This window comes from Brienomyrus brachyistius, chromosome 11 (genome assembly GCF_023856365.1).
Source record: "Brienomyrus brachyistius isolate T26 chromosome 11, BBRACH_0.4, whole genome shotgun sequence".
Taxonomy (NCBI): Eukaryota; Metazoa; Chordata; class Actinopteri; order Osteoglossiformes; family Mormyridae; genus Brienomyrus; species Brienomyrus brachyistius.
In genome coordinates this window covers 16,465,949-16,490,928 of record NC_064543.1, presented here as the reverse complement: position 1 = coordinate 16,490,928, position 24,980 = coordinate 16,465,949, and the positions used below count along the sequence as shown (strand labels likewise).

The 24,980-nt window shown below is 49.0% G+C and overlaps 2 protein-coding genes across 3 annotated transcripts in view; one reads left to right on the top strand and one right to left on the bottom strand.

Annotated features, from left to right (window-relative positions):
- Positions 1-19,911, top strand: part of phlpp2 (PH domain and leucine rich repeat protein phosphatase 2) — a 36,412-nt gene extending 16,501 nt beyond the window's left edge. The window contains exons 1-15 of one of the 2 annotated variants that reach the window (XM_049030123.1): positions 1,664-1,832; positions 2,239-2,393; positions 4,891-5,037; positions 5,920-6,150; positions 6,585-6,787; positions 6,877-6,937; positions 7,021-7,116; positions 7,870-8,025; positions 9,492-9,692; positions 9,989-10,151; positions 10,244-10,374; positions 10,760-10,873; positions 11,671-11,865; positions 11,964-12,195; positions 13,060-19,911. In XM_049030123.1, coding sequence (XP_048886080.1) covers positions 1,779-1,832; positions 2,239-2,393; positions 4,891-5,037; positions 5,920-6,150; positions 6,585-6,787; positions 6,877-6,937; positions 7,021-7,116; positions 7,870-8,025; positions 9,492-9,692; positions 9,989-10,151; positions 10,244-10,374; positions 10,760-10,873; positions 11,671-11,865; positions 11,964-12,195; positions 13,060-14,340 — 3,420 coding nt within the window. In that variant the 5' untranslated portion in view covers positions 1,664-1,778 and the 3' untranslated portion in view covers positions 14,341-19,911. Of the gene's footprint in view, positions 1-1,663; positions 1,833-2,238; positions 2,394-4,890; positions 5,038-5,919; positions 6,151-6,584; positions 6,788-6,876; positions 6,938-7,020; positions 7,117-7,869; positions 8,026-9,491; positions 9,693-9,988; positions 10,152-10,243; positions 10,375-10,759; positions 10,874-11,670; positions 11,866-11,963; positions 12,196-13,059 lie in introns of those variants that run through there. The other variant, XM_049030122.1, reaches the window with a different exon arrangement.
- A 1,020-nt stretch (positions 19,912-20,931) lies between these two features.
- On the bottom strand, positions 20,932-24,681 carry marveld3 (MARVEL domain containing 3). The gene is made up of 4 exons (XM_049030126.1): positions 24,524-24,681; positions 23,882-24,076; positions 23,685-23,764; positions 20,932-21,881 (listed from the first exon to the last, which is right to left on the bottom strand). Exons 2-4 carry the CDS (start codon positions 24,055-24,057, stop codon positions 21,274-21,276), a joined length of 864 nt encoding a protein of 287 aa, XP_048886083.1. The 5' UTR covers positions 24,058-24,076; positions 24,524-24,681; the 3' UTR covers positions 20,932-21,273.
- Positions 24,682-24,980: the final 299 nt, after the last annotated feature.

The following is a 24,980-nucleotide window of genomic DNA, read 5'->3' as shown; positions in this document are numbered from 1 at the left end:
GTCAGCCCCTCCCACCTGAGATGGCCCTGCCCATGTGTGTCAGCCCCTCCCACCTGAGATGGCCCTGCCCATGTGTGTCAGCCCCTCCCACCTGAGATGGCCCCGCCCATGCGTGTCAGCCCCTCCCACCTGAGATGGCCCTGTCCATGTGTGTCAGCCCCTCACATCCATCTATTCTTGCGCATATGTGTAGGGTCTGCCCATCCATGCTGGCCCCGCCCACCTGAACTGGTCACTCCCTATGTTTTTGCGTGCGTTTCCCTTGTAAAAAGTCGGTTGGAGTGTAATGAGATGATAGGACTGGTTTTGGTCTGTTCGAAAGGGCATGACCCCCCCTTTTGCCGCAAGCCTGTGAGAAGGGGGGGTGTCCTTCATCCGTGTGTGTTTATGAGGGACCTTCACAGACCGTTCGTCCTCTTGTGCTTTTAATTCCCGATTTAACAACATTTGCTCAGCTCTCTCCCTCTCTCTCCCTCTCTCTCCCTCTCTCACTCTTCCTCCCTCCCTCCTTCCCTATCTCTCTCTCTCCACACTGAAGAGCCATCTGAATACCCCAGTGGACGTAATACAAAGAGAGCAAACAAAACAATGAAAGTTCTGGCTCAGTTAGTTGCAGGCCGTTGGTGGTGGTTATGGGGGGTGGTGGCAAGTAAGAGAGCAGGCACAAAGCGGGTTGCTGGGGTGATGGGCGAATGTGGTCATGTGATGTGGGCGTCAACATTAGTGAGAAGAAAGAAGTTGGGGGGGTGTCGAAGCCCTTTAAACATTAGGACACAGATGAGTCCTTGTGTGAGCCTTAATAGCTGTTAGCCGTGACCCGGCGGTAGTGGGGGGGGGGTCTGAGATTTCAGCAGGATGCTCCATACAAAAGGGGGGGACAGCAATGAACTTGCGTGGCAACACTTTGTGAATGTTATCACATTTTCTGTCTCATGCCTCAGACTGCCCCACACTGCCTCAGACTGCCCCAGACTGCCTCAGACTGCCCTAGACTGCCCCACACTGCCTCAGACTGCCCCACACTGCCTCAGACTGCCCCAGACTGCCTCAGACTGCCTCAGACTGCCCCAGACTGCCTCAGACTGCCCTAGACTGCCCCACACTGCCTCAGACTGCCCCAGACTGCCTCAGACTGCCCCAGACTGCCTCAGACTGCCTCCACTTCTGCAATTTTTGGGGGCTCTAAAACCAGGCAGTTAAGGGGGGATAAATATTAATAAGCCTTACATGTATAGTTTTCTGCTTATTTTGAAAAATAGAATTATGTTAACATTCAGAGTTAAATAAATTTGATAAATAGTACAGCACAGTATAACTAAACAATAATTAATAATAATAGCTGTTTCACGAGCTGCTCGTGGACCTCGAGGTAGCGGCTGCGCCCCGTATCCAGCTTGGCCCCCGGGGAGGGGGGCGGTGGGGGGGGGGGGTCTATGGGGTTGGTCTGTGCTGATAACGGCAGTTTCGGTCTCCTGGAGGAAGAATCCCACCTTGAGGGGAGGGTTATGTTTAAGGAGCCATTAATCAAGGACGCTAATCTGCTGCCGCCATGAGCCAGAATCCTGCGGGAGCTCCCGTGTGGCGAGCTGCGGCCAATCACATAGCTCCGGCTACCGGATAGTCGTAGGTAAAACATTAACCAGGTTGCCGACTTTGACCTGCAGATACCTGGAGCGCCTTAAAGCCAGAACTCTCTGCCTGGCAATAACGTCGGCTTTTACTCCCTGTCAGTCCCACAGGGAGCATTTACCGTATGTCTGAATGTGCGCATTCCCATCATGCTGTGTGTTTACAGTCGTTGGCGGGTACCAGGATGTTGGGTATGGATTTGGGTATGTTGAGTGGGTACTGGTGTTTGAATTGTGTCAGAAGTCTTGGTGGGGTCCCCTGGTGGGGGGTTCTGTTTGGCTGGGCGTTCCCCTCCCATAGCCACACCTTAGGAGGAGTGTATGCAGGCATATGTGTGTGTGAATTGTGAGGACCAAATATACCTTGTTTTTATTAACATTGTGGGGACCATTTTTCAGGTCCTCACAAAGATCTGTTTAATGCAATCAAAAAACTAAAAATGCCAAACGTCTTATATTTTGTTTGGTTACTTATGGTTAAGATCAGGGCTAGGTAGGGGTTAAGGCAGTCATGTTGGGATTGAAGTTTTCTGCCTAGAAATGAATGAAGAGTCCCCACAAAGATATAATTACAAACCTGCGTGTTCACTGTCCTGCTTATGTGTTGCAGGTGGTCTCGCAGACCATGAGCCTGGTGGACCTCTCCTGTTACAGCTTGGAGGAGGTACCTGAGTACCTCTTCTACAGCCAGGATGTCACGCATCTCAACCTGCGCCACAACTTCATGAGGCTCGAGGGCCCTGGGGGGCTGCATCAGCTCAAGAGGTACTGGCTGGCCCTCCCCGGTCCCCTGGCCCTGCTCTACAGAAGACCCTGCTTTGTTCTGTCGGTATTTTCTGGAAGCAGGCCGCTCACTGCCAGGGTCTGATTTATCTGTTATACTGAGACTTTGGGTTGAAACCATGCAAAGTTTGGGTCCTAAAAAATAACCTCTGCAAATCAATTTAGCCAGATTAATGCTGGAATTATACAACATCTGTATTTCTGATAAGACTTTATAGCATTAGAGAAACGCAAACATAACACAACAAACAAAGGTATGTTAATGTAGCTTTGCTAGAGAATCGGAAGGCCTTTCTGCAGCCGTCGGTAATCACCACCAGCTACGAGAGCCATTCCTGCTGGGTCTTTCCACAAAACCAAAGGACTGAGCATTGAATGGTGTTTGTTGGTATATCTGTGTCTGTTTTGGGGCGGAGTATGAGGGCAGCAAGCGATGGAGGAAACACACAAATAGATGAATCATAAACTTTAAATTAAGCTACCCCGACAGTGGTATTCCTCAGTGCCACCCTGCCATCTCCAGCCCCACGCTGCCCTCCCCTCTCAGCCTGTGATGACAGCCTGTCTTTTTCTTGGGCGGCTCCGTATTAAGGACCCACAAGGCCTTTACTGCTGCCCTTGCTGCTGCCCGCTTGTTTCCACGGTCAGGGTGTGATCCTCGTCTCATGATGCTTGGTCCTGATCTTTTGTAGTTAGTCACTCCTGTCCCCTCCCACGGCATCTCTCCAAAAAGGGTCTGTCCATGCTAGTGCACGTCCTGACAAGACACATCCCAAAGCGGTTTGTTGTGCCGGTCTCCTTAATGCCCCCCTTTCAGCGAGGAGCATCCAGTCTTTCTCTCCATCCTGAGGCAGGCTCCTGTCTGGATCTTTCTGCTCAGTGAACTTCAGGACCAGTTAGCTCGGGGGGGGGGGGGGGGGGGGGGAGGCAGAGGGCAGGGGTGGTTTATTGCACTGCGGTGTTTAATGGATGCGTTCTTTCAGCTCACTGTAATGTATTTCCTCTTATGGGCTGATGGCCCAATTCATCATCTTTTCTGCTCTCTTCTTCGTTGTCGTTTTTTATTCGCCACTGCGTCTCTTCCGCCCTCTCGCTCTCTCCGTTTTTTAGGCTCCAGTCACCATAACGTGTCCTTTCCCTCGCCCGCCCTGCACTCTCTTCCTGCTTTTCTCTTTTCTCTGTCTCTCTTTTTTTCATCCCTCTCTCTCTTGCTCGCCCGCTCACCACACAGCCCACCTATATATTTAGAAACACCCCACTCGGGGCCCACGAATACGAAAGGTGGAGCGTGCGGGTTGGTGACGTGGGCGGCCTTCACGCATGCCCACCCCACCCCAAACATATGTTCCGATTCTCGATGGCGAGCCGCTGACACGCCGGGGCATCCGGGGGGGGGTTGGGGTGTATACACGTTCAGCAGAATCTTCCGGCACAGAAATCATAGGCCCATTACACGCCAGCACTCCTGCCTCATTTACTCCATTACGGTACTGTTACCAGTTTAATGTGCATGCTTGAAACACTTTCTGCCGTTCTATAAAAAAAACCTTTCTCCTTTTTTCTGTCTGCCCTCCCCAAGAGGGAGTAGAGATAGTCGCCCACCCATGAGCAGACCCCCTCAAAAATGTCACAATCTGACAGAAAAGGCAGAACAAACACGCTCGGTGCAGCATGCCTGCGTAGGGCTTTGACGCAGGTTCTGAATGCCCACATAACTCATTCTGAGGGAGCCTTTTTTAAACCAGTATCCTGTTTTACAGTTAACCAGCTCTGAACTGCGCTGGTTTCATCGTGGTTGGGCAGTGGGATGTAACACTGTAACGCTGCCGCCGGTGTCCACTGAAAGGGAAGGATCCGGCCCGTTATCGAGATCAATGACCCCCATTATAATATCAAAGGGGATTATTAAAATGAAGTGAGAGAGTGGGATGCCAGAAACAGCTGATGTGGGACTGGGGCTGTTGTCTTAAAGAAACCCTTTCTGCTGCCGTAGGTCAGATGCACAGGGATCTAAAAATTCCCCATTTGAAGATGACATCACCACTGCTTAGCTAAATCATGTTAAACTATCACATTCAAATTATTCAAAATAGGAAAAGTTGACTTTCTAAGTATGCAAAGTTCCAAATACTCTTTCCTTCTCTCTCCCCACCGCTTTCTTTTGCTCTCTCTCTCCCTCTCTCTCTCTCTCTATCCCTCTCTCTCCCTCTCTTTCACTCTCTCTCACTCCCCCCTCGCTCTCTCTCCATCTCTCTTTCTCTCTCCCTCCTTCTTTCCCTCCCTCCCTCTTTCTTTCTTACTTTCTCTCTCTTTCTATTCCTCTCTCTCCCTCTTTCAATCTCTCTCTCCATCTTTCTCTCTCCCTCCCTCTCTCCCCCTCCCTCTCTTTCTTTCTCTCTCTCTCTTTCCATCCCTCTCTCTCCCTCTCTTTCACTCTCTCTGTCTCTCTCTCCCCCCCCCCCCCCCCTCTCTCTCGCAGGTTCTCACAGCTGAAGAGCCTAAACCTCTCCCACAATCGCCTGGGCACCTTCCCGGACTCTGTATGTGACATCCCGTCCCTGACCGAGCTGAACCTGTCCTGTAACGGGCTCCAGACGGTTCCGGCCCATATAGGCAACCTGCAGAGGTGAGCAGTGAGGGGGTGGCGGTCCGGCAGGTCCTGAGGCTGGCCAGGAGAGGGCGCTGATGCTCTGTCTGCAGGTGTGATGGGAAGAGGACTCAGTGACTCAGTCTGATACAAACAGCTCCACCCGGCTGGGCCAGATACGCATCCCCAGTACTTGTGGTGACTTTGGTTAAAAAAAATAATCCATTCTTCATGGAACTTCACCGTCATCTTTTTCCATTTGAAGCCTTATGAAGGTTTCAGATGCAGTCCTCAGTATTGATGACCATTGCATGTTTTTGAGCATTTACTGTTAATCCAAGTCTTGAATTAAGAGATATAATGTGATATTAACAACTTAGGTCCTGTCTGGTTCCTAATACTCAGTTTCCCATGAATCCTTGCTGCTCTGAGAAGCATAGCTGGTGTCATGACAAATCAGGCACTAGAAGTCATATGTAACTACAAAATAACATCAGTGAAACACCACAAGCAGCACATTTATATGCCACGCCTATTAAATTAAGTGTAGTTTCTGATCACACGCTTGGATGGCGGCGTGGGATCGGTTTCGTGTTTGCATGGCACATCCATTACCTGATGATGTGAGTCTCTGCGTGTGTTTCTTGGCCTGTGGGCTGTGCTGGCAGATACGAAGCCCACTGCTCACCACAGGCCACGTGAAGCGCGTGTCCCGTCCGCCAAGGCCTCTGACGGGTTTCCGCGTCTCCTCTCAGCCGGACGGCATCTTCCCGTATCAAGCTGTCGGAAAGCATTATGTCACACTCGGCCGTTCTCCTTTTGCTCTGGCTCAGTCAGTGCGGCCTCGATTCCCTCGGCCCCCCGCAGAGTCAGGAGATAACAGTGGTAATGTCACCCCCCCTCTCCATGTCCCACCCGCAGCCTGCAGACACTCTCCCTGGATGGGAATCACCTGGACTCCCTCCCCGAGGAGCTGGGTGGCCTGACACAGCTCTGCAGCCTGGGCCTCTCCTTCAACAACTTCTCGGTCATCCCTGGCGTGGTGGAGAGGCTGACGGGCGTCGATAGGCTGGCTTTGGCTGGGAACTGCATAGAGACGCTAGAGCTGGCCAGTCTGGGCCGCATGGACCACCTGCGCAGCATTGACCTTCGGTGAGGGGGGGGTCACCTGCCGCGATACCTCCTGTCAGGATGCAGGGGCGAGGATATCAGGGGGGTGGATGGATACTGAAAGAGCTTCAGTCAAATGGAGCTCCTCCGTACCTCTCGGGGGACCGGTGTCATCTTTCATGGGTGGTCCACCCCCACTACACGTGTCTTTGTTTACCTCATCATCCCTGTCCCTCACCCCCGCGTGCATGAGCTGCCTGCCTCACTCACCCTGTGGAAAACCTCGTGTTGTGTGTTGGCTGCCTAAATAGACACTTTTCCATTATGATTTATGGTTTACAGGTCATGTGTTCTTAGGGTTGCTTGGTTTTAAATCCAGTGTCATATTTTAATCCACCAACTGCTCAGTGTTCATTCAGACCATCAGTGGGCTCAGACCATCCATCTGTAACAGGAACCCACTCGTACCCCCCCAGGTTGAATGGGCTGTGTGGGGTCCAGAGCGGGGGCCCTGATGCACTAAAGCTCGTAACACACATGGATCTGCGGGACAACCACCTGTCCTCACTGGACCTGAGTTCTGCCTGCAATCTGGAGACGCTGCACTGCCAGCACAACCAGCTGGGGGCGCTCACGTTGAGTGGCTTCGCCTTGCGTTCTCTCTATGCCAGCGGGAACCGTGAGTGGGCTTATAGCGCGGGAGACGGCAGATGTATATTTCACAAGTATTTTTTCATTTTAAACAAGGTGTCCTCCTGGTATTTGCAGGCCTCTCCACGCTGAATATCTACCCCATCCCCAACCAGCTGACGCACATGGACCTATCACGGTGAGGGAACGTGACTCACTTTGCATTTCATGGTTCTGGGTTCTTGTACCTTGGCTTAAACAACCGCTGCTGGTCACCTGCAGGAACCTGCTGGAATACCTGCCGGACTGGGTGTGCGACACACGCAAACTGGAGGTGCTGGATGTCACTCACAACCTGCTGGCAGAGCTGCCCGGCAGGTGGGCGGCTCCACACTGGGCCGAGATCCATCCCCCCCAATCCCGGGATGAAAACCTCCGGGGAGGGGCGCCCATCAATAAGAGGGACTGGCGTCACCTCAATAAGATAATAAGATTAAAAAAGGATGAAAATTTATTGATCTCAGGGGGAAACTGAAGAGCAAATATCCAAAACTCACTCAGTCTCTAAGAGATGTTTTTGAGGAAATCTAATTTGGAAATTAAACAAAAGTCCTTACTGAATTACATGAGGACTGAGTGAGTTTTGGAACTTTCCCCTTCATCAACGTCCTGACAAAGGATATTAAGGGAATTAGATGGATAAATATATATATATCAATAAGAAATTAATTAACAGAAGCTCTGAGATGGGCTGGTGCCCCATCCTGGGTTATTCCCTGACTTGTCACTGTGCTTTCTGGGATCTTGTAACTCGATAATTGCTGCTTCAGAAGTAGGTATTTGTTTCATAGTCTAATGCTTTCATGACCTACTGAAACTCCCAAATCTTATCTCGGTGGAAATGCCCTGAAAAAAATGCAAACATCACGAGACAGATCTGAGAGACCCAGCTGCTGAAATAACAAAGGCTGAAATTTAGACTTTAATGATTTAATGGACCTGAAGTAGGCATTTCTGTTTTAAACAGTGGCTGTTGAACTGCAGATTGGGTGGATTTTGGGTGGATTTGTGTCATTTGTGTCATTTGGCTCTCGCCTTTTTTGTCCTCTCTCTCCCCATACTACCGGCCAGGCTCCTCGGCAGCCTCAGTCTAAGGAGGCTCATGGCTGGCTGCAACCGGCTACAGCGGCTGCCTGACCTACTTGACCACATCCCCCTGGAGGCGCTAGACTTGCAGCACAATAAGCTGACCGAGCTCCCCGAGAACTTCTTCTATAAGGCCTTAAAGTAGGTCATGCCCCCCACCCTCTGCCACCCCGCTTGGGGCCTCCCCCTGCCCGGCGACAGGTGTGTTGTGTGCAGCAGGCCTCTTCTGTTCTGCTAGGCCCAGGATTGGACGCTCCATTAGCATTAGCCTTGATGCCCAATAAGCATTAGCATTAGCCTTGAGACCTGTTAGCATTAGCGTAAGCCTCGATGCCTCATTAGCGTTAGCCTCGACACCCCATTAGCATGTCTCCTCATTCAGGGTCTCATGGCTGAGGAGCTGTAGATGGGCAATAAACGTCTTGCATGGAAGGAATCCTGCCTTTGTCTGTCTGGGTTTCACAGGGATCAGTAGCTGGCGAGAAAGCAAGGGCCTGTGAAGTGGCTCAGAGGGAATGTTATGTCAAAGTAACGTGCCTCATGGAGAAACTGGCATGTGGCTGGCTGTTTTAGCAGGACGTGCTGAGCTTTGCTGGTGCATGGAGCTCCCCTTGCTTAAGAGGTGCCAGTTTGTGTTTACCCCAGAGTGACAGCCTGCTTATGCTGTTGAATATTTATGCTAGAAATTCACATTCAGTACTTTGCTCAAGGGCGTAACAGAAAGGCCCTTCGCCGAAGCTGCCTTTGCCCGACTCTCCCCCTTCATACTCTGAACATATCGGGTTAGGCTCCTCCCCACCTGATGCTGTATGCCGCTCTGGGCTGTTTTGTTCTGCGATACTGTCCTTGCTGAGCATCGTGGGTCTTTCCCGACGTCGGACCACCTGGAGATCGGGAGGCAGGTGCTCCGGTCGCTCCCAGCCATCTCCGTCACCTGATCCTCTCCTCTCTGGGGGCCCGAGGCTGATATTCAGTTCAATCATGATGCATGAAACGGGGAAAAGGGAAAGAAAGAACTCCTGAGTAAGGAGAAGGAAAAAAAAAACCTCTGGGGGTTCAAGGTCGACTGGCTGCCCACCCCCCTGGGCCTGCTATCATTGTAGAAAACAGAGAAAATGAGCCTGCGTGTAAACTGAGGTCATGGTCACATTGCATCTGTGACCTCAGCATGGACTCATGGTGATGTCACTGTTGTGAAGCGGAGCAGGGCCCTGATGCCCGCCAGGCCCTGGGATACGCTATGCATTAGTCAGTGCCTGTCTGTGATACTCACGTCTGACAGTCTCTATAGACACTGCTTTTTTCACTAAATGCCGCCACATACTTTGCCCTGGACGATTTGTGCTTATTCACTCATTTCTGCTCTGTTTGTACGTCTTGTGCGTTGACAGTATTATTTTCTAATGGTAATGCTCTATGAAGGTTAACTTCATGTCAGCCTGTCTCCTCACTGTGCCATGGGGATGATGATATCAGATGAATTTCCCTCGTCCTTTGGCGAGGCAGTCTACATTATGTAACATTGCGTCACAGGAGTCATAAAAACCACTGTAAATATGTGCCCTTATTGAGCCGCTGAAGCCCCTCCCCCTGCCTCATTCAAACAGCCTGAGATACCTGAACTTGTCTGCCAACTGTCTGGAGACCATCCCCCCAAGCAGCCAATCAGAGGAGAGCCTCAGCACACTCCAGGAGCTCTACCTCACAGGCAATAACCTGAACGAGCAGTGTGCCGCCCTGCTGGTGGGGCACCAGAACCTGCGTGTGCTACACATGGCTTACAACCAGCTGCTCTCCTTCCCAGCAAGGTAACGCCATGATTTAATGGGGTCACATGCTTCTCCATATACATTTCAAATAACCGAAGATAGGTCTTTTTTAGACTGACACTGAATGTTCTAGAATCTTTTGTGTGCCTGTATCCACAGGGGAAATCCATGAGACGGACTTTCCCATCACTTAACATGAGCCATTGAACCTACAGCAATATGACATGCAAAACCTGACTTTCCTTAAAATTGATTTTGGTTAAGTTAAATCCTATTCAGATCCTTGGTCCACGTTGATATCCTAGTTGGCACCCCCTTCTGGCCTGTTCTTTTAGCAAGCTGAGCAAGCTGGAGCTGCTGGAGGAGCTGAACCTGAGCGGGAACAAGCTGAAGAGCATACCGTCCACTGTGTCCAGCTGCAAAAGACTGCACACCCTCATTGCACACTCCAACCACATCAGTGTGTTCCCCGAGATCCTCTGTCTCCCGGAGGTCAAGGTGAGCTCCTCTAGCCTGGCCGCGTCCATGCCGCCGTGTGTGAGGGGGGGGTCGCACACCAGCCCCCCTCACCGTCTGCTCCCTGTACGCAGCTGGCTGACCTGAGCTGTAACGAGCTCACTGAGATCCTGCTGCCCGACTCCCTGCCCCCCACCCTGCAGGAACTGGACCTCACGGGCAACAGCAACCTCATGCTTGAGCACAAGACCCTCAACCTCTTCAGGTGAGGGGGGTGGGCCACCCAGATGGAAGGGCATGAGTTCAAATCCCAGTGGCTAGCAGAGTAATCGTATTTCTGTTGGGTCTTCAGTCAAGGCCTTTAACCCTAAGTGTTCCAGGGTGCTGGATGCTGACACCACTCTGTGACCCTCATCTTTCTTCTCCGGTGCATTACTTTGGATAAGAGCATCTGCTGAATAAATGCACTGAATATTAAGTTAAATGCCCATAGAGATAAATAAGATGGGGTTGAGTGCAGTTGGGTGCGGTTATCTGATGAATTAATGGAATTTAGATGGGGGATTCGCTAGTGCGGAGCGTGGTGCCGGTCATCAGTCCTCTGTCTGCTCTCCTCTTAGTCCACTGAGTCTCTGCCCTGCCCCATTCAGCCACATCACCACTCTGAAGTTAGACCAGAAGTCGGCCACGAACACCGGCGACGCCCCCGTGACGTCCAGCCTTTGGAGCCACTGCTACGCCGAAATGAGCGGCCAGAGGAACAAGTGAGGAGCGAGAGAGGGTGGGGTGGCAGGCGGGAAGGGGGGGGGGGAGACTGGGCTGCCGGGAACGGGATGGACAGGAGAAAGGAAGGAGGGAACCCAGACGCTGCTCATCAGCGCTGTCCTTAGGAGGGTACCGAGCGAAAAGCTGCTGCCTCGGAGCAGCACGCGGTTTACAGAGACAAGCTCTCTTCTTAATTGCGTGCAACTGTTAATGTCTTTGCTAGCTGTAGCTCTTAGCTGACGCCAGGTCAGGTTACGCTCTGTTGTTTGAAGGGCTTCAGGGAGGTTAGATCTTCTAAAAAAAGCTGCCTGGTCCCACCCACGGCCGTGTGGCGGGGATGACAGGCGCCCCTGCGGGCCGCTGAGGAGAACCTCCCGGAACGGAGCGTCCCGTGAAGGTGTGACGGGGGCCTTTTCATCTTTAATGAGGCCCACTCCTGCCTGCCCCCCCAGCCGGGGTCAGGGCCCCTGGGGTTACTCTCAGATTAACAACCGTCCCATCAGCTCTTCTTATCCCGAGGCCAACATATGTGTGTGTGTGTGTGTGTGTGTGTGTGTTTATATTTCTGTGTGCATATGTGTGTCTCCCCTCCCCTTCAGTGAACTCCCATTAGACACAGGCTGTATGTGTACATATCTCTCTGCGTATGTGTGCATTTTTGTGTGTGTGCATTTGTATATTTATATCTGTGTATGTTCCCTCCCTTTCAGTGCTCTCCCATTGGACACAGTGCATTTGTATTTGTGCTTGGATGCCACTCCCCCTCTGTAACCTCTTGCTCTCCCATTGGATGCAGGCTTTGCGTGTCGGTCCTTGCCATGGACCGCTTTGGCGACAGCACGGAGGCGGTGTACGGCATCTTTGATGGCGACCGCAACGAAGAGGTGCCGCGCCTACTGCAGTGCACCATGGGAGACGTGTTGTCAGAGGAGGTCCAGCACTCTGGAGTGGACAGCGTGTACATGTGCAACACCTTCCTCGCGTCACACCGGTACGGTTACTCGTTACTTGCACGCATGCATGCCGGCGCGATCCTGCACACAGCACACTCAGAATCACAGAGGGTGCCGCATCTCCCCCCATGAGCAGGAAGCTGGGGATGGCTGGCCAGAAGCTGGGGGCCTCCGCATTGCTCTGCTACATCCACCACGAGGCCTCGGACCCTGGCGGCTACTTCAGCCTCACCCTGGCCAATGTGGGCACCTGCCAAGCCCTGCTGTGCCGGGACAGACGGCCCCTGGTGCTCTCCAAGGTGTTCAGCCTGGAGCAGAGCGCCGAGGAGACAGACCGGGTCAAGCGGAGCAAAGCCATAATCACTGAAGTAGGTGCATAGCCCTGTCTCTGCCTGTTTGTGTGTGTGCCTGTCTGTGCCTGTCTCACTCTGTCTGTGCCTGTCTGCATCTGTCCCTGTCTGTGTCTGTGATTGTCTGTATCCTTCTGTGTCTGTCTGAGCCCGTGTGTGTCTGTACCTATCTGTGTCTGTCTGTGACCGTTTGTGTCTGTGCCTGTCTATCTGTCTGTGTGTGTCTGTTTGTGTCTATCTCTCTGCATCTATCTGTGTCTATCTGTATCAGCAACTGTCTGTACCTGTCTGTGTCTGTCTGTGACCGTTTGTGTCTGTGCCTGTCTGTATCTGTCTGTGTGTGTCTGTATCTGTCTGTCTCTCTGTATCTGCCTGTGTCTATCTGTATCAGCATCTGTCTGTACCTGTCTATGTCTGTTTGTGTCTGCCGGCGTCTGTCTGCGGCTATCTGCGCCTGTCTGTATATGTCTGTGTCTGTCTGTGCCGGTGCCTGTCTGTATCTGTACCTTTTTGTGTTGTTGTCTGCCTGTGTCTATGCTTGTCTTTCTCTGTCTGTGTCTGTCTGTGCTTGTCTGTGTCTTGTGTGTGAGTCTCTGTTTACTTCTTCTGTGTATATATGCCAGAGAATAACAGTCAGGAACAAACAAATTTAGTGCTTAACAGTTTGACCAAATATACTTAAGGCGATTTACTTATAGGAAATACTCCTGTCTGCTTACCCTTAAAAAATTATAACAAGCACTTTTTATAAGTATGTTTAGGCTGTGATTTCCTCCAATCCTGTGCTGATGACATTCTCCCTGATCTCTCAAGCCACACATCTAAGGTGACACGAGTAGAACGTAGCTCTGGGCTTCAACTCTGTGCTGCTCTGTGTTTCAGGACAACAAGGTGAGCGGCGTGACCTGTTGCTCCCGCCTGCTCGGCTGCTCCTACCTCTTCCCTTGGGTGCTGCCCAAGCCTTGGGTACGCACGGAACCGCTGTGTACCCAGGATGAGTTCCTGATCCTGGGCAACCGGGCGCTCTTCGAGAGGGTGTCCTACGAGGAGGCAGTGGGCACCGTGCTGGCTGTGCGAGACCCCCGCGCTGCCGCCAAGAGGCTGTGCACGCTGGCACAGAGCTACGGTTGTCGGGACAACGTGGGAGCGGTGGTGGTGGCCCTCAATGTCGGGGAGGACAGCTGCACCTGCGAGCTGCCCATCGCCCCCGGGGAGGGCAAGCCTGGGTCTGGGGGAGGAGTCGGGGGGGCATTGCCTATTACCGTGCCCCCCGGGGACCCGGCCACGCCCTCGTCCAGCAGTGGCATTGCTTCTGAGTTCAACAGTGAGATGTCGGCTTCGGAGGTTGGCAGTGAAGCAGGCTCCACAGCATCCGATGAGAATCCCTCATCAGGCCCCGCCTCCCGGCCTGAGCGACGATGCAGCCTGCACCCAGCTGCCACTGTTTGTGGCCCCACCGCTACCCACCCAAGCCTCTTCCAGCGCCAACCCTCCAGCGCCACCTTCTCCAGCAACCAATCTGACAATGGGCTTGACAGTGATGACGAGGTGCCACTAGAGGGCGTCATTTCCAATGGCAGCAAGCTGGAGGTGGAGGTCGACATCCACTGCTGCGCCTTCCAGATCCGCTCGGCGGGGCGTGACGATGAGGAGCAGGGGCCGCCCCACGACCAGCGCGGCTCCGCCTTCTCCAATGGGGGCTTCAGTGACAAGCTGCGGCAGCAAAGCAGTGTGGTGGTGTCAGCCACCAACGGCTGCCTGTTGGCTGTGTGCGGCAGGGAGATCTCAGAGTTGAAGAAGTCCCCGTCCACCTCCAGCCTCTTTGGGAAGAAGCTGTCCAATGGCTCTGTGGTGGCTCTGGAGGACAGTCACAATCTCATCGAGGTGGCTCTGGAAGCCCCCAAAAAGAAATCGGGCTACTTCTCCGCTCCTGCCCAGCAGGACCCCGAGGACCAGCTGGTGGTGCCCCTGAACCTGAAGCAGGACGTCTGGGAGCAGCTCAGGGGGCAAAATGCTGTGGTCCCGGGACCCCCTCCCCCAACGTTGCCCCCCTTGCCCACCAGAGAGCCTGACTGGGAGACTCCCCACCCCCCCCAGCTGTGCCCCCAGGACCTCGGCCCCACTGCTGCCGTTCAGCAGGAGGTATATGACACTGCGCTATAGAGGTCCGTGTGCCGCTGTGTCACCAGGGATGCCGCGCTTCTCTCGGCCGGGTCTCCGTGGCACCTGTGGCATCTTCCAGTTTGAGTGATCACATGGTCAGTACGGGGTCCTGCTTGCATAACCATGGTAATGTTAGGCCATTGCCAGAACGGATGCATTTTGTGTGGTCCTGACTGTTTGTTTTTGCGGTCAGTGTGACCAGCTGAAAAATACTGTCGTTGAGTGAGGCGTGCAGTCGCTGCGGGTGGGGTGGATGAGGGACGGACGTGGCCAAAATGCGCGCTTAGACTGGAATACCTCAGAACACTGCAAAAAGCGGATTCTCCGTGTCCCTTTACACATGTGGCAACATGGCCTCAATTCCTTGCCGGCGTGTATTTCTCATCGCACAGATCCTCCCGTCCGAAATGATCCCGAGGTTCGTCGGTGAAGGTAGTAGTGCCGCAGTGAAAAAAACAAGGGTTAAAACAGAATTTTTTAAAAAGTGCCTATTGTAGGAGGAGACAGTGCCCCCTAAAGGGCAGTAGTGGGACTGTCGCAGGGTGTGCCTGGCCTCTTGTCTAGCTAGCAGCTCTGTGGCTTTTCTTTGCTGTGGATGGGGCAGGGCGACATTTGTGGTTTATAGGTTGTCTGGGTTTTAAGAAAGCCATTGGAAGTTGCAGCTTTAGAGAAACACGGTTCCCTTCAGGTTGGTTTTCGAGTTGCTGGATGGTAAAGCACCTCCTTTTCTATTAACTTTTTTTATTTTATTTTTTTTGGGGAGGGGGGAGGGGTTGATGAGCACCTGTCTGTGTCTGCTGATTGGTTATTAGGCTGGAGCGGGTAGACGTGGCCCTCGGGGGAAGCACGGGGCGCCGAGACGCCCGCTGGCCTTGCAGTTTCACACCTCGCCGAGGTTTATTATGCATTCCAAGCGCCGTTTTGTAAAAGCCGGTCGCTTTACCGAGACCAGAAAAAAACGGCTAGGGGATGGGGTTCACATATGCAGCCATGAGATAGTGTGCAGGCCAAGCTTAGCTTACGCTGTAGTGACGCTCCAAGGCTGAGCAGCGGGGACTATGTGACAGCGGCGATTTGACGCCACATCTCATACTTTTATTTTTATTGCCGCTACGGGGCGAGGGCGAGGATCTGCTTCCTTCACTGTGCTCGTACCTCAAGGGAATCAAGACGAAGTCTGGTCTCCCGGGAAGCCTGTGGTGGAGACTCTGAAATCCAGCGCTGGTGCTCGTAAATGGGCGGCACTGGGAATCCTGGGGGTCAGCGCCGTGCCAAAGCGGGTGCGCACCCGAGTTTCATAGACAGGCATCTGCGTCCGGCAGCAAAAACCCATAACAAAAAGCATTTAACATTATATTTTTCATATTGATTGGAGAATTTAATTGATTATGTGAGTAATCGTGGAAATTGTATGTATGGTACCAAGATGACTATTTTAGCCATGATGTATGTATATTTTGTTAGGGCAGATTTGTTTCCGTGCGCTTTATTTTTAACAGGGGAAAGAGACGGGACAGGTCTGCGTATGCACCGATAAAGGAGAAATACTGCGAGAGACGTTAATGATAAAACGTATTGTAGGATTGCACTTTATAACCCTGTCGGTTATATTTATCTCAGTAATAATTTACACTGTCTATATCCATAGAGGTAAAGGCTCCGGAATGATTATGATTTTGAAGCGAGAAGGGGAAGGATTGAATTGTGGCTCAGGGGGGCCATCTAGAGGCCGGGCTCGGAACTGCGGCCTGTGAATGCGTGCCTGAAATGTCCCTGTTCCTCATTAAATAATCTTGCACTTTCATTATGTGACGCGCTGAACGTCGCAATGGTCTCCGCAAGCTTGCATTAAGCGGGACTTGAAGTAACACGTGTCATATATCGGCCCGCTGGCCGGCGAGCGCATCAGATCAAAGGCGGGCAGCGGAGAGCCATTTGTCTCTTCGCTATTGGAAGAACTCACAGCTAATCATTTGTTTAATCTAATTCAGGTAAAATGTAGTACTATCGGTCAGCATTAAATCTGGTGATTTTTTTTTCGTGGTTGTTCATCACTGCATTCTTGAGAATGCTCCAAAAGTTACCCAGGGACGCGCGCTTATGCCCCCACCCCCCGTTTTTGCGGTCCACGGTGGAGCCCAAAACACGTGTCTTTGGATGGGGGGAGGGGGCTCTTCACGCGTTAAGACTGTTTTTGATTGTAGCTTGACATGATGGTACATGGGTATGTGCAATGATATTGAAAAACCCGCTGTCATGCACGGCTCAAGGGGAGATGGGCTTGTGCTGTGCCGGAATCGGCCGTTCTGCTATCTCAGCACCGGTCTGTGTATTGTGTGAGTGCGTGTATGTGTGTGTATGAACCGTGTGCACTGTGGAACAGGCATGTTGTGGGGCGCTGTTTGCCTACGATATTCTGTCAGTGTCTGTGCCATATCCCAGCCACCCAGGTGATTCTGCTACTGGTTCCGTGCTTCTCTCACAATAGCGGTGTTTTGAACAGCAGTGAATTGCAGTGACCATAGTATTGTGTAGGAAGAGATGAGGTGGAAAAAAAAATAACATTGGTATGATGAAAATGATCCCATGCTCTCTACACGAAGAGTGCTTCACTATCAAATTACACTCAAACAAAAAGGTAACGCATTGTTTGAGAAATTCACTGCAAAAAACTTTAGTTAAATGTTCTCCTTCCTACACGCCTCCAGAGCTAACTCTGCCCTCTCTGTGCCAAACAAAAGCTTTCTTATTAGGGGCAGCCTGCTTTTCTGTTCCTAAGTGACCGTGCAAGGGTTTGGTGTGTATTGTACATGTTGCGTGTATGTACTCATCTGTAGGAATGAAGATCTGTATGTTGTGTGATGTTAAAAAACAACACTGTCTGTGTACTGGGAGTCCCACTGGAACTCCTTGATGCCACCACATCGCACATGCGCTGCCATAGCAACGTGATAAGGTGACATGACATTTCCCCGTGGCCTTACACTGATCAAGGGCTATGCTGCACCCTCAGTGGGATTGTGGATAGAGGGGGCGTGCATTTTGCATTTCATATCGCGGTGTTTCACATCCGTGTTTCACACATGTTAATCTTACAACAGACCGTTACTTAAAATAGCACACATTCCACTGAAGCCCACTGAAGATTTGTACCCCTGAGATTAAAATAAAATAAACATATTTATTAGTTTGTTTGCTAGCTTTGCTGAATGCCCAGCACTACCCTCCTGGATTTATCATTCTTTTAAATATGAACTTTTTTTTTGTTTCATTGTTAAGCATTAATGTTTATAAGTCTTTAAAAAATGAGTTTCTCATTTGAATATGTGGGCAAAGGTTTTATATAGATTTATATTATTCGAGCTCGTGTGTAAGCCTGTGAAAGACCTTTGTCTGTTAGTGTTATTGTACTGAAGACAGGCGTTAAGGTCACTGGAGATTAACAAGACCACAATGTGTTGGAGAACCGGGAAACTTGTGGGTGAGTTTTGGGAGATTGAAGTGAGGATGTATGCTGCAGGTGGTAGATCACTGCACATTTTGCCGGGTTATTTGAATATCAGTACTGTTACGTGGTTCAGCTGTCATCTTATGATATTAGCATGGCCCTGATGTGTGCAGTTTCTTCCTGAGTGTTGGTGCGTCTCCGTCGATTGGGGAAGCAGGCTTTAGGGCTAAAGGCAGGGCCTACAAACACGAGTGCCTCACTACAGAAATTATATCAGAAATAACAGTCCTATTAATACTCCTCCTTCCTGTGTTTTGTGGTAAAATGTGGAAATGAGCAGAACGTAATGCGTTCCGTGCCCTCGTTCCACTCTGGGGTTCTGGTAAAATCCAGAACAGCAGAAATCTCGGTCCAAAATCCAGATAAACTCAACAACATGCATAATAGAGATGTATTTTATTCCAAAACCGAAATATCAGAGGTTCTGGATTTTGCTGAAAGCTGGACTAAAATGCAGTTCTGTAGACACAAGTATGCGTGCAAATGCACACAGGAGTTTAAGTTTGAATGTTGTTTGATTTGTTTGTTTGTCTTGTGGCCTGAGATGGAGTCACTTTGATTTTTAATCATGCTATCACATGTCTTATTTGTGTGTCTGAGGTAACAGAATTTGGGGGTGGGCATCTGCGAAAAAAACTGCCATCTTTTAACATATGTTTTTTTTTAATGTTCAACTGCAAAAAATGTCTTTTTTTGTATTTTTGTTTGTTTTATTTTTGGGGTTAGGAACAGTTTAGCATATTAAAGCAGGAGTCATTGCCCACAGGCATATCAGTAGGAACGTCTGTGCGTGTGCGTGTGCCATACAGTATGTGCGTGACGTGCACAGTGCAGTGTGTTCCTCCATTGTGTCTGACCCACTTTGCCAGCCCGCTCTCCTCCCTGCTTTCGGGCAGTGTTTCGCCAAGGCTGAACCCAAACTGGACCGGCCCGGTGGGACCTGGAACACATTCGTGTCAGGCTCAACAAGCCAAAAATCCTCTGAGTTCATTCCCAGGATGCATCTGTGCAGCTTCAGTGGAGTGCCATTATCCGTTAGCAGCTTGTTTTTATTCTTGCGTTATAAAACCAAAAACAGGACATTCACTACAGGGAGCGGAATGCTACGATGCAGCACGGAGCATTATTTTTGCTTAAGGATACGAAGGATTTAGGTGTTTAATGCAGTAAATTGGATGTGTGCATTTATATTTGAGGATATACATGTCCGGCTGATTGATTAATAAAGAAAACACAGGGTACAGATTGAGAAATTCCCTTTAATTTTAGGAAAGAGCGTAGCTATTTGCTGTGGCAGACACACCATGAGTTTATGCAAAGTTGTGTGATGCTCGGGTCACGTGGTAGCAGATGCAGCTCCTCTGATCGTATTTTCGATCTGCGCTCGCCTGCGGTCGTGCCTGAAGAGACAGGGATGTGGCCCATCCGGTCGTCTGACTCGTGACCAAAGTTGACTTCGCTCATCCATCCTTATTTCTGTAAAATTGTTTTCTAGAAATGCCTAAATATTTTCTCTCAATGCCAAGAAAGCTGAGGTTTATTTTTGTACTTCATTGTTTCACGCTGATTTGTAGGTCTGTCTTCTACAAATTAAGGATTAAATGGTCCTGCCGCCCGTTCTCACCCTCCAAGGTACTGTTTTTGTTTAAAACATGTATTAATGTCTTTGTCTCAAGCATGCCCTACATATAATGTAAACAGTATATATAGAAATGTGATTACTTTGTACTAAAAAATGTTCATAAAGCGTTGTTTATCTATCTGGGGGCATACACAATATTTTTATGTTTATATTTTAGCATGCAGAAAACTGCTAAATATACTACAAATCTGTCATATATTGGATGTAATTAGTTTAGAAAATATGTTATAGTATGTTGTTATATTATTAAAGAAGGAGACACTTGCTGTTCATCAGCCGGAAGAGGATTTATCTGGATGTCACAGTAGAAGAAGGAGCGTAATTTTATTTCAGATGCTGCTATGACTAGTTTTGGGCAGAAAAGTTGCATTTTTGATCACCTTTTCAGCCAAAGTAGCAATAAAAATTTATACTGTGAAAACCTGCTTCTTTGGTTCATCCATTCATCCATCTTTCAACCCCTTATCCTGGGGGGGCATGCAAACTCCACACACGGAACAGGACCTGGAGGTGTGAAGCCACAGTGCTCCCCCCTGTAGTGTATATTGTGTTTCACAAGAAATATTTGTATACATTTTTGTGATTGTATGGAAGCTGTGAATCTGTGAAGGAAAACAATGTGAGAGATTTATTCTTCACTGTGTAAACCATGAGTAAAATACTCATCTTCTGCTCAGTACGAAAGCAGAAGGGCTGAGCAAAGACATCCAACAAGCCGCACAAATATGCAAACAGCAGTTAGCGTTAAGTGTTTTGTTCATGGGAAAACAGACTCCCTGTTCTGGTAGAAGGTGTGCGTAATGACGTAGGGGGAACTAGAAATGGGTCTTCTGCAGGAGGGCTGTAGAACCTGAAGCACTTTTCGACTGGACAGGACCAGAATGTGCCTTCTCATTAAGGTGAGGAGGAAGAGAACCTGCACCACTTTCAACAGCCATTGCCATGTTCCCAAATTTAATTCTGATGTTTTTTTTTTGCAGGTGTAGACTAGCAGACTGCCAGGGGGTATCATATCAGACCTCTAATTGGTCTAATCGGCACCCGTGATTCCCCGCTCCAGCCTAACAGCCAATCGGCAGACCTCTAAGTGGCATAATTGCAAAATCCAGTGTTGTGGTTTTGGCTGTACAAAGATTGGCCAGTTTGTTACGGGGACATTAATAATCACTTTGCCGAAGCACGAAGACCTCCAGTCCTTAAAGGCTGCACCACACGTTTTTTTTCTTTCAACTCGTCTCCTATTTTTTATGCCTTTGTGAAAAAGACATTTACTCACTTGGAAGTCCATGCGTACTTAATGTGAAAGCAAAGGCGATACCTGTGGCTCACTGGTACTGTTCTAGCGCTATGCTAATGTACTACCTTCATGAAGACCAGTCCAAGTAGAGAAAGCAAGCAGGGAAAGCCTACTGGGAAAATGTTACATTAAACAATACCTAGTGCTTTTTCTATATATATATTTTTTTTTTATTAAATTTCACTCATGACACAGTAAAATAAGATATACAAAATTAAATACAGCGTAATATTCACAAAAACACAGTAAACATTGCAATTAATGAAATAACTTGCGATTAGAGTGGTTATTTTTTAAAATAATGCTCCATAATGCTCAAGAGAAAAGTATTTAAGACATCTGAAGTCTCACTTCACATTCATGACACAGCGTGCAAACTGTTACTTGCAATAACTAGCTTAATCAAACATGAGATCACAGCCCTTCAGCTGAATACTACACAGTGAGAAGGAAGGTGATTGGTCAAGCAGGACGCTAGTTAAACTGCTATATGCGAAGGTCGTCAGGGGCTGTGTACTTACGTTTCCGGACTGCAATAAAAGCTCGGACGGCCAGCACGGCGCCAAAGGCGAAAGCGATGACCCCCACTGCCCCGAAGAGCCCCCCGCAGATATCGGCCCCTTGGAGCTGACAATCGAAGCCTTGATACCCTTTGCTCTGGTACATCTGCGCCCTCTGCTTGCAGACATCTGTAGCGTAGACCTCCTGCAGCTTGATGAAGTAGAACGCCACGGCGGGAATGTAGCCCAGGCTGATGAGACTGTTGAGCAGCGCCTCCACCAGGAGAACGACAGGGTAGCGGAATGGCATCCGAAAGATGCCCAGGACCAGCATGATGCAGGCGTAGCCCATCAGGGCACCTCCGCACGCCATGGTGTTTACACTCGTGGGCAGCTTGAGCTGGTAAAACTGCTGGTCCAGCTGCTTTATGCGGTCAGCGTCGGCACCCGTGAAAGCGTTGGCGCCTCCGTAGTAGTATGCGTATATCCCTCCCAGGCTGGCCAGGTCCTTGTAGACCCCGGACGCGTTATAGGACACCCCCGCGCAGATGACGATCAGCATGTTGAGAAAGCACTCCATCACCTGGCATATGGCTGTAAGAGCAGCATAAGAGACACACAGAGAACTGCAGTCAACATGCAGCAAGAGGCCGTTAAGGGTTGACTGGCGGTCACCTCCACTAAGTTATTTATTTAGTACTTTCCCCTGTCTTAGTATTTATTTATTTTATTGATATTTTATATGCTTCTCAGGATTCTACTAGTGTACCGCGTACCTTTTTATTTCTTTGCACGACGTGCACAGTCCTGCACCTTGTCTTTTGCACTGAACGCGTTTGTCTGTGCTTCACATGCTCACCGCTGCATGTGCTAGAATTTCCCGCCGGAATCGAAAAATCCATTCTAATTCTAAAACAATTACATTAGTAGACTATGTCATAAAAAGGTTCCGGCCATATTACTCAAATCAGGGAATTTAAAGATTAAAAAAAAACAACAACAGTATCTACTTCCTGTTTCTAGCTTGAGAGGCAGATTTGCTTATTACGGTCGCTGATATTTATGACTGATTCATATCCACATATGCAGCACATTTCAGAGACAACAGGTGAAGTTCAGGTGTAGATTCTATAAAGCGGGAACAAGCTGGTGGACCAGCTGTTTAAGAGACAGACTGACAGAGAGGAGGGAAGCACGTCTACCTTCTCATTTTCTAGGTTCTTCCTCATGCTTGCAGTAGGAGGGATATGTTCACATAAAGCTTAAACTGATACACATTTCATTCAGCACTAATGCTTCCCTGTTTTGCATAATTCCTACTAAGCATTTAACCAGCATCTAGTTTACCTTTAACTCTGTACTAGGAAGCTAAAGAGAACTTTGGAAGGTTTCATTTCAAGCAGAAGGCGTCATCTAATCAAGGATAAGGGGCATTTTATAAAGAGATCCAAAAAAGCTTGGCACTTTTCAAATGAGAACAATGCGTGGGATGATCAGTGCTTGCAATGTGTGTTTTTCAGGTGGAAGTCTCGTCTTAGTCTGCACAGCCCTGATGATCCATGCGGGGACTGTATAAGGGTGACGCCTAGAAATATCAGGTCTGACAAACTCAAAGCTAAACACACACCAATATGACAGTACAGCTTGGGCAATTCCTGTTTCACCAGACTTCAGCACCCACCCTGTTAAACTTCTTGTAGTATCGCCAGGGGCGCCGCTAAGGGGGGGAAAGTTGGGACAATTCTAAGGGCCCACGCCCTTTAGGGGCCCCCAGAGATCTGAATGGGTGTGGTAGGGGGGCCCAACCTCATATTTTGTCATAGGGCCCAAAATTGCTAGCGGCGCCCCTGAGTATCGCTAGCTCCTGTGTTATCTGTTATGCTGTTGTGAGGGGGGGGGGGGGGGGGGGCGGGTTCTTGGCATGTTTGTTCCCAAGCCTGGGGTTTATCTTATGTAGTTATTCCCCATTTTGTCCCTTTTTTCACATCACCGCACTAAGAAGGACTGAGATGTGCCGACTCATCCTTAAACATGTGTCTTCTGTCTGCGTACTGTTCGAAATTGCCTGTGACCCCCCAACCCACATTTCACATTAGTGAATACACTGAGGCCAGGTCACATGACCGCCTTCTTCACAAACCGGCATGGCCGCATTCCATCTCCTATTCTCCCCCAGACTACTTCCAGGAACTCGGCAGACACAGAGGTTACTTTGCGCATGTTTAATCGCATCTGTTCTAGCAGACTTCTGAACTTTAAAGTAAACCCTGAATGTAATCGATCTGAAACAAAGGCAATACAAGTAAAAGTCTAAAACATAACCTAAAGTGTGTGAACTTGCGGGTATTACTAAAACCATAACTTGTGAATTGTGTCTGGCGGGGATAGTAAGCTCACCTCTTGACGTACAAAAGTATCTGAGGTTGTAAAGAGCTTGTCTTGACTCTGTCTCATACCGATCCATTTCCATCTTGTACCTAAAATAAAAATGAGCAGATAACAAAAGAACAAATACAACTGCCTCTATCTTATATTCATGAACAAATGGTCTACAAAAGAATACCAAAACAGCAGTATACAGAACACTCCCTTACGAATTTTGACGTGTTTGATAGGAGCTGTCTCGGCCAGAAGGGACAATCGGATCTTTCCGCCTATCGACGTAAGTACTTCGCTCGGAGTCCGAGTGCCTCCCATGCCTGCAGCGTTCCGGAGCCCTCTCTCCATCCCAGGGGGGGCACGCCTCCCTCTCATAATGCTCTACTGGCATGCTGTCAAGGTGTCTTTCACTGAAACACAGAGGGGAGCGTGAAGAAGCACTGACTGTTTGAATTCTTGGAAACAATTACATGATTGTTAGAAGTGCATCACGTAGTATACCGAGTGAGAATACAGTCCCGATCCATTTTTAAAGCACGTTACTGCCAGATTTATTAAATACACCGTTGTTTAAAGAAACCCTGCTTAAAAACAACCACAATATACTACAATCCTGAGCTAAGATATGTAGAAGCGATAATTCAGGTAGAAACCTAAATATACTAAAAACTATCCCCATTCACACCCCACAAATCACTACATTCCCGAAGAACATTGTCATTTAACTTTAAATTTCATCTTCACAAAAAAAAAATATTTTATAATAGAACCAGAATACGACAAATCCACAAGAATAGCTTTAGAACATGAACCATGTTTATCTAAATTACGGCTCACATTAAGAAGACAGAAATTACCTGCGTATTCAACTTTGGGTTTTGATTTGTAGTCTCACTACGAAGATTTTGTTCGAGAGTCTCTTTCATACCTGATTGTTTCCTCTCCTATTGGCCAGTAACTCCGCCCTACTTTTGGTGTGTCACGCATTCCTTATTGCATGCTTTAAAATGAAACTAATATAACTGTCATGTTTTCTATCTAATTTAATTATTCCACTGAGTCAAAAAAATATTTGCGCAATGAAGCGTTACATAATTCATTAAACCATTGCATTGCTTGTGCATTCATTTTGTATAATCTTATGTAGTTTCTCCAGCTCCTTACTGTGTAAAGTTTTTTTTAGAAATGAAAATGTGTTATCTAAAGTCTAAACTGCTTTCAACAAACAATTACTTTAAAGTTCAATGATAGTTTCTCATTTTGTTAATTTTATAGAGCACTATCAGACCCCCGGATACTTTTACAGTTCCCCAC

What these genes read in the sequence shown, in the direction of transcription:
- marveld3 (XM_049030126.1), bottom strand. Translation starts at nt 24,057, where the DNA reads ATGCCAGTAGAGCATTATGAGAGGGAGGCGTGCCCCCCCTGGGATGGA. An exon ending in TATCAAACACGTCAAAATTC is followed by an intron (nt 23,765 to 23,881) that starts GTAAGGGAGTGT and finishes TTTTTATTTTAG; the next exon opens with GTACAAGATGGAAATGGATC. An exon ending in ATACTTTTGTACGTCAAGAG is followed by an intron (nt 21,882 to 23,684) that starts GTGAGCTTACTA and finishes CTGCTCTTACAG; the next exon opens with CCATATGCCAGGTGATGGAG.